We start from the raw sequence: 15,355 nt of genomic DNA, 5'->3' as shown, positions 1-15,355 counted from the left end.
CAGGAAGACCTTAGGAAGATGGAAGACTGGGCATCCAAATGGCAGATGAGATTTAATGTGGACAAGTGGGAAGAATAATCCAAACCATAGTTATTTGATACTAGGTTCTCACCCTAGGAGTCAGGACCAATAAAACGATTCAGGTGTCACTGTGGACACTACGCTAAAATCTTCTGCCCAGTGTGTGGTGGTGACCATAAAAGCAAACAGAATGCTAGGAATTATTAGGAAATGGATAGGAAATAAGACAAAGGATATTATAATACCTCTGTATTGCTCCACGGTGTGTCCACACCTTGAGTACTGTGTGCAATTCTGATCACCATTATCTTAAAATAGATATAGCAGAATTAGAAAAAGTTCAAAGAAGGATGACCAAAATGATTAAGAGAATGGAACTCCTCTCATATGAGGAAAGGCTTAAGAGGTTAGGACTTTTCAGCTTGGAAAAGGGACAGCTGAGGGGGGATATGACAGAGGTCTACAAAATACTGAATGGTGTAGAACAGGTAAATGTAAATCAATTTTTTAATCTTTGAAAAAGTACAAAGACTAGGGGACACTCAAGGAAGTTACATAGCACTATTTTTTAAAACGAACAGGTGGAAATATATTTTTTTCACTCAACGAATAGTTAAGCTCTAGAACTCGTGAACAAACTACTGGACACAACACCGGTCACCACAACCAACACTGACATTCCATCTGCAGACAACCTTGCTAAATAGTTCAATGAAAAAATTGTAAACCTACGCAAAACCCTACCTCAGAACAACATGGACATAGAAAACTTCATTAATGGTCTAGACCCAACCCCCGGTGAATACCCTGCTGACCGAATATGGTCAAATTTTGCTCTACTTAGCGCTGACACAGTTACCCAGGTGATTAAACAATACTCAAATAGCTTTGTAACTGGACACATGCCCCAGCTATCTAATACAATCTGCCCCCCACCGCTTCATAATAGACCTCATATCCCACTTAAACTTCATGCTCCAACAGGGTATCTACCCTCAAGAAAGAGGCAACATCCTGCTCACCCCAATACTAAAAGACACCAAGAAAAAAACAAGCGACATTACCAACTACCGCCCAGTAGCATCTATCCCATTAGTAGTCAAACTAATGGAAGGACTGGTGACCAAACAACTCAATGACTACATAAACAAATTCACTATACTGTACTACATGAGTCACAATCAGGATTTCAACCCCTACACAGCACTGAAACAGTACTACTCACTCTCCTAACCAAATTCAAGCAGGAAATAGCAATATGCAAGAGCATTCTCCTCCTCCAATTTGACATGTCAAGTGCATTCGACATGGTTAACTATAATATATTGCTAAGATTTCTAGAATACTTTGAAATCAATGGTGGCACTTTCAACTGGATTAAGGGTTTTCTAACCACAAGAACATATCAAGTGAAATCAAAAGCAAACATATCGCCACCATGGAAACCAGGCTGCGGAGTACCGCAAGGATCACCACTATCACCGATCCTTTTCAACCTCATGATGACTCCACTACCCAAGACCCTATCCACCCAAGGCCTCAACCCATTTATCTACGCTGATGACGTTACATTATACATCCCATACAAACATGATCTGGTGGAAATCACCAACGAAATCAAGCTAAGCTTAAACATCATGAACTCATGGGCAAATGCATTCCAACTAAAACTCAATACACACTGTCTCATCATCTCAGCCCAATACAATACATACAAAACCCACAAACATTTACACCCCAGGATACACCCTCTCTGTCTCAGACAGCCTGAAAATTCTCGGAGTAACAATCGACCGTAACCTATCACTAGAGACCCAAGCGAAATCCACCATAAAGAAAATGTTTTTCTCAATGTGGAAACTCAAACGAGTAAAACCATTCTCCCCGAGGGAAATATTTTGTAACCTGGTACAGTCCATGGTACTAAGCCACGCAGATTACTGTAATGGAATCTATGTGGGATGCAAGGATCAAATTATAAAGAAACTTCAGACCGCCCAAAACAGAGCAGCCAGGCTTATATTTGGAAAAACACGTTTTGACAGCGTCAAACCACTCAAGAGAAAAATTGCACTGGCTACCAATCAAAGAACGTATCACTTTCAAAATCTGCACAACTGTTCATAAAATTATTTACAGCTAGGCACCGGGATACATGACAATCTGCTATTGAGATAGATAAGGGGAAAGTCTATGGGATCAGTAGCATGAATCTTGTTACTATCTGGGATTCTGTCAGGTACTTGTGACCTGAATTGGCCAAGGTTGGAAGCAGGATACTGGGATAGATGGACCATTGATCTGACCCAGTATGGGTTCATCCTTTGTTACATGTAGCCAGAGATAGTAGTAGTTGGAATTGTGCTCTATTAAACATGAAATCAGTAGGAAATAGGCATTTGATTCAAAATTTAATACTTGATAAAGGATTGGATAACGTGTTTTCAATCGAGACTTGGATTTCAGATACCAATGGCCCTAAGAAAACTTTATTATGTCTCCAGGATATAGGATGTTATATACTAGTACAATAAGAAAAAATGGGCAGGGGGAGGGGATATTTTTAAAAAGGGGTTTTGTTGGCAGAAGGAGAATTGTGACTTAACTCATGGAGCAGATGGTCTATTATTAAGATATGAGACTGAAAGTGAAGTGAGATTTTTACTTCTTTATTTTCCTCCAAGAGCAATGAATACTGTCTGGATTGAACTAACAGAAGTGTTCTTCGTCTTAAAAGTAAAATATAAATAGTTAATTTCATTAGGCGATTTTAATGTTCATGTAAATACTGTCTTACATGACAGGGCAAATGTTTTATTATCCAATTTGTGTGCACATGATTGTGTTCAATTGGTTACAGAAAGTACCGATAACAGGGGTCGTACCTTAGATCTAATCTTTGTGCCAGAATCTTTTGTTTTGTATCAGTATTTCAAAGTGGAGAAAGTAGTAGTCTTGCCTTGATCTGATCATTACTTAATTAGGTTTTTGTGCAGCCTAATGATAATGCAGAAAGAGCAAGGGCCAGGCAGTTTTAAAATCATTACAAAGTAAAACTGATCCAATTTGCTGGGAAAATAAGATAACTGCATGAGCTTTGGATAACGAGTCAGATACTAATCTTTTAGTGGAAGAATGGAATAATTTATCTAGTAATATAGTTGAGTGATTGACCCCTGTTAAGGAGTGTATGGTTAGATCACAGACACAGAGTAAATGGTATACTGAAGAATTAAAGTTACATTAAAGCTTAGGAACTTTGAGTAAAGGATATAACGATGAAGGGTAAACGGAAGCAGGAAGCAAATAAGTATATGGAAGCAGTCGGGCAAGCAAAAAAGTATTATTTCTAAATTATTATTGCAAAAGCTGCGAATAAACCTAAGGAGATATTTGGTATTGTTAAGGATCTAATAGAGGTGGTTAAAGACTATGTTAATGGTAAAGGATGTGGATATTTGACAAGATTTTTCTGGATAAGGTTGAGAAAATTAAGGAGTCCTTAATGGCATTTAGCTCACACTAATCATTAGCGTGCACTAAATTCATTAGCAAGGCTTGGTAGAAGGACCCCTAAATCAGGGATGGAGATGGGAGATGGTAAGATTCATGATTAGTGATGAGCAAGAATTGGGTGAAATAAACATGGATACAATCCATGGAAATATGAGTTAGCGCATTGAAAAATAATACTCACCAACAGACCCTATGCCTTCTACCTTTTATAAAATAAGATCACAGAAAATCTTGATTTAGATTATAGATCTCATAAATGCTTCCTTAGAACAAGATCGTATGCCCTCATTATTAAAAGAGGCTATAGTCACCCTGGTTCTGAAGAAAAAGGGCTCAGATACTACAGTTTATGAACATTTTAGACCTACGGTATTTCTAATTTACCAATGCTGGCCAAATTGATAGAAAAAGAAGTCTATAATCAATTAAATTATTTTATAGAGGGCAATGAGTTTTTGGATAAGGATCAGGGCAGAGGGTTTTTGGAGGGGCAGTGGAATAGAAACTTTACTGGTAGCTGTAGTGGATTATATTTATGTCTATTTGGGAAATAATATATAGTACTCATACTTTTGCTTTCATTAGATCTATTAGTGGCATTTGATATGTTAGAAGCAGCTATATTGTTAGATAGGTACTCAGCACTTGGTTTAAGGGCTACAGTCTGGAAATGACTGTCCTCTTTTCTGGAATTAAAGTATTTTCAAAGTTAAGTTTGACGGATACTGCTTTAATTCTTATCCATTACAATGGGGAGTTCTTCAGGACTCATCTTACTACTACTACTACTTAACATTTCTAGAGTGCTACTAGGGTTACGCAGCGCTGTACAAATTAATAACTAAGGACGGTCCCTGCTCAAAGAACTTACAATCTAAGGACGAAATGTCAAGTTGGGGTAGTCTAGATTTCCTGAATAGAGGTGTTGTGATTAGGTGCCGAAAGCGACATTGAAGAGGTGGGCTTTGAGCAATGATTTGAAGATGGGTAGGGAGGGGGCCTGGCGTATGGGCTCAGGGAGTTTGTTCCAAGCATGGGGTGAGGCGAGGCAGAAAGGGCGGAGCCTAGAGTTGGCGGTGGTGGAGAAGAGTACTGAAAGGAGGGATTTGTCTTGAGAGTGGAGGTTATGGGTAGGGACGTTAGGGGAGATGAGGGTAGAGAGGTAAGGAGGGGCTGCAGATCGAGAGCATTTGTAGGTTAGAAGGAGAAGCTTGAACTGTATGCGGTATCTGATCGGAAGCCAGTGAAGTGACTTGAGGAGAGGGGTGATATGAGTATATCGGTCAAGGCGGAAGACGTGCGGCAGAGTTCTGGATGGACTGAAGGGGGGATAGGTGGCTAAGTGGGAGGCCGGTGAGGAGTAGGTTGCAGTAGTCAAGGCGAGAGGTAATGAGAGAGTGGATGAGAGTTCGGGTGGTGTGCTCAGAGAGGAAGGGGCGAATTTTGCTAATGTTGTAGAGGAAGAAGCGACAGGTCTTGGCTATCTGCTGGATATGCGCAGAGAAGGAGAGGGAGGAGTCGAAGATGACACCGAGGTTGCGGGCAGATGAGACGGGGATGATGAGGGTGTTATCAACTGAGATAGAGAGTGAAGGGAGAGGAGAAGTGGGTTTGGGTGGGAAAACAATAAGTTCAGTCTTGGCCATGTTCAGTTTCAGGTGGCGGTTGGACATCCAGGCAGCAATGTCGGATAAGCAGGCCGATACTTTGGCCTGGGTTTCCGCAGTGATGTCTGGTGTGGAGAGATACAGCTGGGTGTCATCAGCATAAAGATGATAGTGGAAACCATGAGATGAGATCAGGGAGCCTAAGGAAGAGGTGTAGATTGAAAAAAGGAGGGGCCCAAGGACAGATCCCTGAGGAACTCCAACAGAGAGCGAGATAAGGGAGGAGGACGAACCATGAGAGTGTACTCTGAAGGTACGATGAGAGAGATAAGAGGAGAACCAGGAGAGGACAGAGCCCTGGAACCCAAAGGAGGACAGTGTGTCAAGAAGTAGGTTGTGATTGACAGTGTCAAAAGCGGTGGATAGGTCGAGGAGGATCAGGATGGAGTAGTGACCTTTGGATTTGGCGAGGAACAGGTCATTGCAGACTTTAGATAGTGCCGTTTCTGTTGAGTGTAGGGGGTGAAAGCCGGATTGAAGCGGATTGAGGATGGCACCAATTTTATTCAACATCTATTTACAGCCATTACAGCCATTACTGAAGTAATGTCAAGATTACATCTATGACTGCTGACGGTCAAGAGTTGGTTAGAAGACACTAAGTTGAAATTAAGGGTCAGATTCTATATATGGCTCCTAAAAAAATCCGCATGGTAAACATTTTTGCCTCAGCATATTCTATGAGCGGCGCCTAGATTTAGGCACAGTATATAGAATACACTTAGTTGATATTCCAGCTCCTATAACTATGCGCTTCCATTTACACCAGTGAAAATGTGACGTAAATCCCTGCATGTAGATTTACATGCACTGGGCCATATTCTATAAATATGTGCATAAATTTTGGAACACCCATGAAACGCCCTTTTCCTCCAACTATTGTGTGTAAATTTTGGAATGCCCACGAAATGCACTTTTCCCCCGCCTATAGCCACTCCCCTTTTAAACTGTGCGCATTAGAATTTAGACGCAATTCATTACAGAATACACTTAGAGAATTATGTGTGTAAATTCTAATTATTGCCAATTAGTGCTCATTAATGCTTGTTAAGTGCTGTTATCAACGCTGATTAGTTTGTTAAGCCAATTAAGTTATGTACGTTGTTACAGAATATACCTGGATTTTACTGCAGATCTCTAGGTGCCCTATATAGAATCCAGCAGTAAATGTGTCAAAGACTACCTGTTTAGGATTAGGAAATATTTTTAAAAGGCAGAAGTTGGAGTGAGGATATGTATTGGATGCGAGGAAGTAACCTGGGTAGACGAGACTAAAGTATTGTGTATGATTTTAGAAGAACATAGCGTAGGTCAAAAGCAGATATCCTACATTACAAAAAAAGGCCGTTTGGAAATTGAAATTGATAAAGAAACTGCAAACCTTGTTAGACACGTGAGCTTTGCAGGCAGTTGTATATACTTTAGTGCTAAGTCTGTTGGAGTATTATAATATTTTGTATATAGGGATAATTGGAAAACTGCTTAAGCAGCTGCAGATAATTCAGAATGCAGCTGTCAGTTTGATCATGGGAAAAAGTAAATGGGAAAGTGCTAGCCCTAACATTAGAGAACTTAACATAGTAACATAGTAGATAACGGCAGAAAAAGACCTGCACGGTCCATCCAGTCTGCCCAACAAGACAAACATATGTGTAAATCTTACTTTGATTTGTACCTGCCTTATTCAGGGCACAGACCATACAAGTCTGCGCAGCAGTACTTCCTGCCTCCCAACCACCAGTCCCGCCTCCCATCACCGGCTCTGGCACAGATCGTATAAGTCTGCTCTCCACTATCCTCGCCTCCCAACCACCAACCCCTCTTCCCCCCACCTGCTCCGCCACCCAATTTCAGCTAAGCTTCTGAGGATCCATTCCTTCTGCACAGGATTCCTTTATGCATATCCCACGCATGTTTGAATTCCGTTACCGTTTTCATCTCCACCACCTCCCGCGGGAGGGCATTCCAAGCATCCACCACCCTCTCTGTGAAAAAATACTTCCTGACATCTTTCCTGAGGCTGCCCCCCTTCAACCTCATTTCATGTCCTCTCGTTCTACCGCCTTCCCATCTCCGGAAAAGATTTGTTTGCGGATTAATACCTTTCAAATATTTGAACGTCTGTATCATATCACCCCTGTTCCTCCTTTCCTTCATTGGGGAGTGCTGTTTAACATGATGATCTTGATTTTTTAACTATTATATTACCAAACATTGACCTATTGAGGATTATTCATCAGTATGAACCAACCCATACACTCAGATCCTCATCTCAGACATTACTAGAAACACCAAATTTAGCTTCCTGTCCAAAATTAAAATGGAAGAATAAGGCCTTTAGCATGGTAGGTCTAAACTGCCCACAAAATTGCAGGATATGCTATATTAACTTCTTTTTTAGGAAAGGTTTAAAAACATGATGATGTTACTTTTTGTGGTTTAACTAAGGGGCAGGTTGGGGATTCATTTCTAACTGGCATTTCCTTTTGTGCTCCCTTTTATTCTATTTTGCTAATGATGTAAACCATTTTGAATATGTTATCCATAAAAGTGGTATAAACCTTTATGATGATGATGATGATGAGGAGGAGGATGATGATCATCTTATTTTTTATACTGTGGGGTTCCTCCAAGGTTGAATACCACAATTCTCTCTAAGCTGGGCAGGAGCCCTCCATCTGCATTGCTGCCAGTGGGGGGAGGCAGGGGCGGCTCATGAGAAAGTGTTATCCTGAGCCAACTGGCTTTGGCAGCGCCCCCCCCATCGTATCGCTTGCATCACCCCCTTTCCCCTTGCAGGCTCGACATTTCTCTCCTTCCCCCCCTCGGTTCAGTCTCTCTTTCCCTCTCGTCTGTTCCTTTTCCTGCAAATCCAGTAGTGCACCCTCACCTCTCTCCCTTCTCCATGGTCTTGTAAAGTCTATGTCAGTTGCTGGTAGCAGCAACAGAATGACATGCTGCCTTCGGTCAGCCCTGGATCTTCCCTCTGCCATGTGCCAACCACAGGAAATATTATCAGAGGAGGAAGGACATGGCAGAGGGAAGACCTAGGAGCTGACTGAAGGCAGACTGACATGCTGCTGCTGCTGCTGGCAACTGTAACACAGTCCATAGTAAATGACGACAGATAAAGACCTGTATGGTCCATCCAGTCTGCCCAACAAGATAAACTCATTTTACATGGTATGTGATACTTTATATGGATACCCGAGTTTGATTTGTCCTTGCCATTCTCAGGGCACGGACCGTAGAAGTCTGCCCAGTACTGTTCTTTACGTTTTCCTTCAAAATGTTTGTTAAAATTGCAAAATATGTGTTATGTTTTCTATACTCTAGGCTAACTTTTAATTTTCTGGATAACAAGTTTCCTAGCCAAATAGGAGAGCTGCCCACCACATGGTCATGAGTGTATAAGTTGATTGGGTATGACGAGCTTAATGTGAAATCTGTAATTCTGCCTTTTCTCTTTAGTAATTTTCTGAGAAGAGTATCCCTTTGAAATTTTTGTTTTGGTTTGTTCCCCCTCTATTTTGGGGATTAAAAGCAGATTTGCTGTATCAAGATATTTCTTGTTTGCATTATATTTTCACATTACTGATAAAAATAAAATAAAGAACGTGGTTTGCGTGATTAGATTAGGAACATACTATACCGCAGCTTAGGAAAAGGACCCCTACTTTTTTGACCTACACACTCCTAGAGCTCAACATGCCAGCTGCCGAACATTTAAGGAAGACGCCCAGAGCTATTGGCAAAGCTTATCGTGCCAGACAAAAACCAGTGAAGAAGGTGGATCCTCGTGGCTGGCAGCACCCAACCAACCAGCTGCAATAGAGAGGAGGTGTCTCACATGCTATTGTAGCTGCTTAGGAGGGAAGGCAGATAGGGGTCAGGAAACAAAAACAATATACAAGGGGGAAGGGGGGGATGAACATTACATTTAGTGTTCATAGGGAAAGACAGACAGTGACGGGCGGGGAGTGAAAGGGTAAAGATCGGCGCAGGCACCACTGGCTAGTTTGGAAGAATTTGCCTTAAAATATGCACATTGTTTACCTATTGAAGTAGGAAATACAGTATTTTTTAGTGGAGGGGCAGAATGAGTCATGTGGGAAACATACTTGTCTTTGAGGTGAAAGGAGGAATCCCATGCTAGACAAGGAGCACATGTTTCTTGAATCCTTTGTTACCACAAGCTGCCAATTATGCTGTTTCACAAGCAGGGCCTTTATGTATGTGTGTGTGTGGGTGGATGAGAGTGCATAAAAAAACAGGATTCTTCAAAATCATGGCAGTGCGGTCTTAAACTACTGCAAATCCATGGGGAATGAAGGGCGGGGAAGGAGCCCTGGAGAAAAATAATTTCAAAAAGTTTTGCAACCAATGTTTCATGTGTATATAATGGCATTCTTTCTTCAACCCCCCCCCCCCAAAAAAAAAAAAAAAAATTCAGTGGTTGATGCACTACAGAAACAATATTAATAGAATGAATTGCCATTGAACTTTAAGTACGATGCCAGAACACTACAGAGAGAATAAGTATCTGTGGGAAAACATTTGCAGCTGGTACTACAGTACATAGAAAAACACCAAATAACATTAAATATTAATCCTGCATCTTTAACTAGGAGTTCCATTTGTGCCCATCATTAAAACGTTTACTCAATTCATAAACTAAAGGATTTCAAAGAATTAAAACATTTGTATTTGCAAATACCCGCGTCTGAACGGCAATAACTGAAGGAGGAACTCTTTCCAAAAGTTGTGATTTGCAGTAAATTGTATTACATTGCAAAGGACATTCAAAAAGTCTTGCTATACAAATGCTCATCAATGCAAATGCAAGTGTTGATTTACTAATCCAGCATTACAGTACATAAGGATCGCCATACTGGGACAGACTGAAGGTCTATCAAACCCAGTACCTTGTTTCCAAAAGTGGCCAACCCAGGTCACAAATACCTGGAAGGATCCCAAAGAGTAAAACAGATTTTATGCTGCTTATCCCAGGGAATAAGCAGTGGATTTTCCCAAGTCCACCTTAATAATGGTTTATGGACTTCTTTTAGAAACTTGCCCAAAACATTTTTTTAAAACCCTGCTATGCTAACAGCTTTTACCATATTCTCTGGTAATGAATTCCAGAGCTTAATTCAATGTTGAATGAAGAACTTTCTTACATTTATTTTAAATGTAGTAGTTAGTAACTTCATTTCATGCCTTGTAATTCTTTTACTTTCAGAAAGAGTAAACAAGGGATTCACGTTTACCCGTTCCACGCCACTTAAGATTTTATAGTCCTCTATCATATCTCCCCTCAGCTGAGCCCTAGCCTGTTTAGAATTTCCTCACAGGGAAGTCATCCCATCCTCTATCATTTTGGTTGCCCTTCTCTATACCTTTTCTAATTTTGCTATATCTTTTTTGAGATGTGGTGACCAGAACTGCACACAATATTTGAGGTGTGATTACATCATGGAGCAATACAAAGACATAATATTCTTAGTTTTGTTCTCCATTCCTTTCCTAATAATTCCTAATATTCTATTAGCTTTTTTAACCTCATCTGCATACTGAGCAGAGGATTTCAATATATCATCAATGAGGACACCTAGATCATTTTCCTTGGTGTTCAGTATAGTTTCCTGCATTGCTTGCAGGATTTTTTGTTTTTTCATTTTTTCCTCTTTGCTTCATTTGAGGGGCAATGTCAATACCGCACACTATTGCTCAAATAATGCACCCTATTGTGAGTTGGGAACTGGTTAAAAGATAGAAAACAAAGGATAGGGTTAAATGGTCAGTTCCCTAAATGGAGGAAGGTGAGTATTGAAGAGCATGAATTGCATGGCCAGGCACAGTCATTGAATGCTTCTGGCAAAACACTCAAGAAAATCATGCTAGTGTGCTCTAGCTTATTTATCATAGATCCAGACCAGTGAATCCTATAGTCCTTGGCAGGGGCGTAGCCAGACCTCGGCGGGAGGGGGGTCCAGAGCCCAAGGTGGGGGGCACATTTTAGCCCACCTCCTCCAGCCGCCGACCCTCCCCCACCAGGTACCTTTGCTGGCGGGGGTCCCCAACCCCCGCCAGCCTTAGTCTTCTTCAGCGCCAGTGTCCGGCGCGTTCGCTGATCTGTGCTGTGAGTCCTGACTGGCGTCCTGCATGCACATCTTGCACGGAATGTGCAGGACGTCATCAGTCAGGACTCACAGCACAGATCAGCGAACGCACTGGAGACTGGCGCTGAAGAAGACTAAGGTGGGAGTGGGTTGGGGACCCCCGCCAGCAAAGGTACCAGTAGGTGGCAGCGGGAGGGGAAGTTGAAAGCAGCGGGGGCCAGGGCTAAATATGTGGGGGCCCATGCCCCCGTGGCCCCACCTAGCTACGCCTCTGGTCCTTGGCACCTTTAAGATATGATAAATAACCATGATGAATTCCGACATGTTTTTTTAATGGATTTGCAACATTGCTATTAATTACTATCAATGATTTGGCTGATATCAAAACATTTTTTTTTCACACTTATGGCCTGACTCATAGTTGAGCACAAACTTATAGAGATCTAAGATCCATTCTGTCTTATCCCTTCTAAAATGTAATTTTGATAATGCACAAAAAATAATCTTACCAAAGTCAGTAATTAGAATTGCCATATGTTCATACACCATGTTCAGAATCATGATAATTACAAAGCTAATGAAAGAAGCAGAGACTGAAGTGGCTGTTTGTGGAGTCAAATACTTCTGGATTGCTTCTGTCCCATTAATATGCCGTGGCAAATTTGCAGAAAATACAAAGAACACGGAGAGTCGATACACAATAATTCCAACTACTGAGGCAATAATCAATAGAATCTGAAAAATATAACAAAATGACTTATTAACTATAACAGTGATAAGCTACATAATGCCTTTCATACCAAAGAAATTTCAGTGCTTGAGTTAATATTTAGAATTTTTCTTGTACCTCTGGGATGAAACGTCTTTATTGTTACCTAGACGGCTTACAAGGATTTCAAACGAGTAAGGGGAAATGAGCCATGCTGAGGACATTAAGCAAAGCTCTTTCTGTGGATAAAAATAGTATATCATTTGTGGAGGCTAGGGCTATGAATTTTGCCCAGCCTGCACGGGTGTTCAATAATATGCATGCCTTTACCCCTCAGAGTGAATAGTGTCGCCAGAGGCAAGCTCTGTATTCTATACAGATTGCCCAAAGTTGGGTGCACAAACTTAGGCGCAGATTACAGATCCATGTGTAAACTAATTAGCTAATTAGGTACTAACAATTGGTGTTAACAAGCACTTAATTGACAGTAATTAGGAGTTATATGCAGATCTGCTGTACGCCCTATTCTAAAACATGCGTACCTAAATTTCATAGAGGAGCATAATCCAACGGGGCGCCCAGGTTTTCCTGAGGACGTCCTCGCAGGACGTCCCTGCGAAGGGGTGGGGAAACCCGTATTATTGAAACAAGATGGACGTCCATCTTTCGTTTCGATAATAGGGTCGGGGACGCCCAAATCTCCACATTTAGGTCGTCCTTAGAGACAGTCGTCCTTAGAGATGGTCATCCCCGATTTTCGGACATAATTGAAACTGAGGACACTCATCTCAGAAACGACCAAATCCAAGCCATTTGGTTGTGGGAGGAGCCAGAATTCATAGTGCACTGGTCCCCCTCACATGCCAGGACACAAACCGGGCACCCTAGGGGGCACTGCAGTGGACTTCAGAAAAAGCTCCCAGGTGCATAGCTCCCTTACCTTGTGTGCTGAGCCCCCCCCAACCCCCCTCCAAAACCCACTCCCCACAACTGTACACCACTACCATAGCCCTTAGGGATGAAGGGGGGCAACTACATGTGGGTACAGTGGGTTTGTGGTAGGTTTTAGAGGGCTCCCATTTACCACCACAAGTGTAACAGGTAGGGGGGATGGGCCTGGATCTGCCTGCCTGAAGTGCACTGCAGTACCCACTAAAACTGCTCCAGGGACCTGCATACTGTTGTCATGGAGCTGGGTATGATATTTGAGGCTGGCATAGAGGCTGGAAAAAATATTTAACATTTTTTTTAGGGTGGGATGGGGTTAGTGACCACTGGGGGAGTAAGGGGGGGGTCATCCCTGATTCCCTCCGGTGGTCATATGGTCATTTAGGGCACATTTTTGTTGCTTGGTCGTAAAAAAAAGGACCAAGTAAAGTCGTCCAAGTGTTCGTCAGGGACGCCCTTCTTTTTTCAATTATTGGCCAAGAACGTCCATGTGTTAAGCACGCCCCAGTCACTATGCTTCCGACATGCCCCCGTGAACTTTGGTCGTCCCCGCGACGGAAAGCAGTTGAGGACGCCTAAAATCGGCTTTCTATTATGCTGATTTGGGCGCCCCTGTGAGAAGGACGCTCATCTTCCGATTTGTGTCGAAAGATGGGCGTCCTCTTTCGAAAATAAGCCGGATAGCGTGCAACTCCAAAAGAGGTGTGGCCATGGGAGGGGCATGGGGGGGGGGGGGGTCAGAGGCAATTCCAGATTTAGGCACAATATTATAGCATATGCCAATGTTAGGCGTGAAATGGGGGCTATCATTCAATACAGAACACCCTTTGCAGAATACTAGCTTAGCGTGGATCATCCTGGAGCCTAACTTTGGGTGCATTTATTGAATTCCCTCCAAGGTGTAGAACTTAATTTAATTTAACATCACATTTATTCTGTTTAGCCATAAAACTTGGTTCAAGGGACAGTATTCAACTGCCACAGTCACTGTGTTTTTTTAAATGCTGTCTGTGATGGTCAAAATATATCTGGATATTCAATGCCTCTCTCTGGCCCTGTTCTGAAAATCAAAATCAGGTGGTCAGTGCTGGAAACTATCAAGATAGTGGTAATATTCATTCTGCTATCTGGATAACTTATCCAGTTAGGCCAGCGGGCTAACATTCCAATAACGTAGGACAGCAGGATAACTTATCTGCATAATTTAAGACATTCTTTCCTAAATTATCTGGATAACTGAATGACGGACTGAATATTGCCACTAAGAACATAAGAAGATAAGACTAACTATATTGGGTCAGTCCAATGGTCTATCTAACCCAGTATTCTGCTTCCAATAGTGGCCAATCCAGGTCATAAGTACCTGTCAGAAACCCAAGTAGTAGCTACATTCCTTTCCTAGGGCAAGCAGTGGCTTCTACTACTACTACTACTATTTAGCATTTCTATAGCGCTACAAGGCATACGCAGCGCTGCACAAACATAGAAGAAAGACAGTCCCTGCTCAAAGAGCTTACAATCTAATAGACAAAAAATAAATAAAGTAAGCAAATCAAATCAATTAATGTGATCGGGAAGGAAGAGAGGAGGGTAGGTGGAGGCGAGTGGTTACGAGTCAAAAGCAATGTTAAAGAGGTGGGCTTTCAGTCTAGATTTAAAGGTGGCCAAGGATGGGGCAAGACGTAGGGGCTCAGGAAGTTTATTCCAGGCGTAGGGTGCAGCGAGACAGAAGGCGCGAAGTCTGGAGTTGGCAGTAGTGGAGAAGGGAACAGATAAGAAGGATTTATCCATGGAGCGGAGTGCACGGGAAGGGGTGTAGGGAAGGACAAGTGTGGAGAGATACTGGGGAGCAGCAGAGTGAATACATTTATAGGTTAGTAGAAGAAGTTTGAACAGGATGCGAAAATGGATAGGGAGCCAGTGAAGGGTCTTGAGGAGAGGGGTAGTATGAGTAAAGCGACCCTGGCGGAAGATGAGACGGGCAGCAGAGTTTTGAACCGACTGGAGAGGGGAGAGGTGACTAAGTGGGAGGCCAGCAAGAAGCAGATTGCAGTAGTCTAAACGAGAGGTGACAAGGGTGTGGATGAGGGTTTTGGTAGAGTGCTCGGAAAGAAAGGGGCGGATTTTACGGATGTTGTAAAGAAAGAAATGACAGGTCTTGGCGGTCTGCTGGATATGAGCAGAGAAGGAGAGAGAAGAGTCAAAGATGACCCCAAGGTTTCGAGCTGAGGAGACAGGGAGAATGAGAGAGCCATCAACAGAAATAGAAAACGGGGGGAGCGGGGAGGTGGGTTTGGGGGGGGAAAATGAGAAGCTCGGTTTTGGTCATATTTAATTTCAGGTGGCGTTGAGACATCCAGGCAGCAATGTCA

At 42.3% G+C, this 15,355-nt stretch overlaps 1 protein-coding gene across 3 annotated transcripts in view; it reads right to left on the bottom strand.

Annotated features, from left to right (window-relative positions):
- Positions 1-15,355, bottom strand: part of ANO6 (anoctamin 6) — a 261,187-nt gene that overhangs the window by 68,120 nt on the left and 177,712 nt on the right. For all 3 annotated transcript variants that reach the window (XM_030216966.1, XM_030216968.1, XM_030216967.1), the window contains one exon: positions 11,836-12,061. In XM_030216966.1, coding sequence (XP_030072826.1) covers positions 11,836-12,061 — 226 coding nt within the window. The remainder of the gene's footprint in view (positions 1-11,835; positions 12,062-15,355) is intronic.

Source organism: Microcaecilia unicolor, chromosome 10 (genome assembly GCF_901765095.1).
Source record: "Microcaecilia unicolor chromosome 10, aMicUni1.1, whole genome shotgun sequence".
NCBI lineage: Eukaryota > Metazoa > Chordata > Amphibia > Gymnophiona > Siphonopidae > Microcaecilia > Microcaecilia unicolor.
Note: the sequence above shows the minus strand (reverse complement) of the source record. Positions and strands in the feature narration are given on the sequence as shown.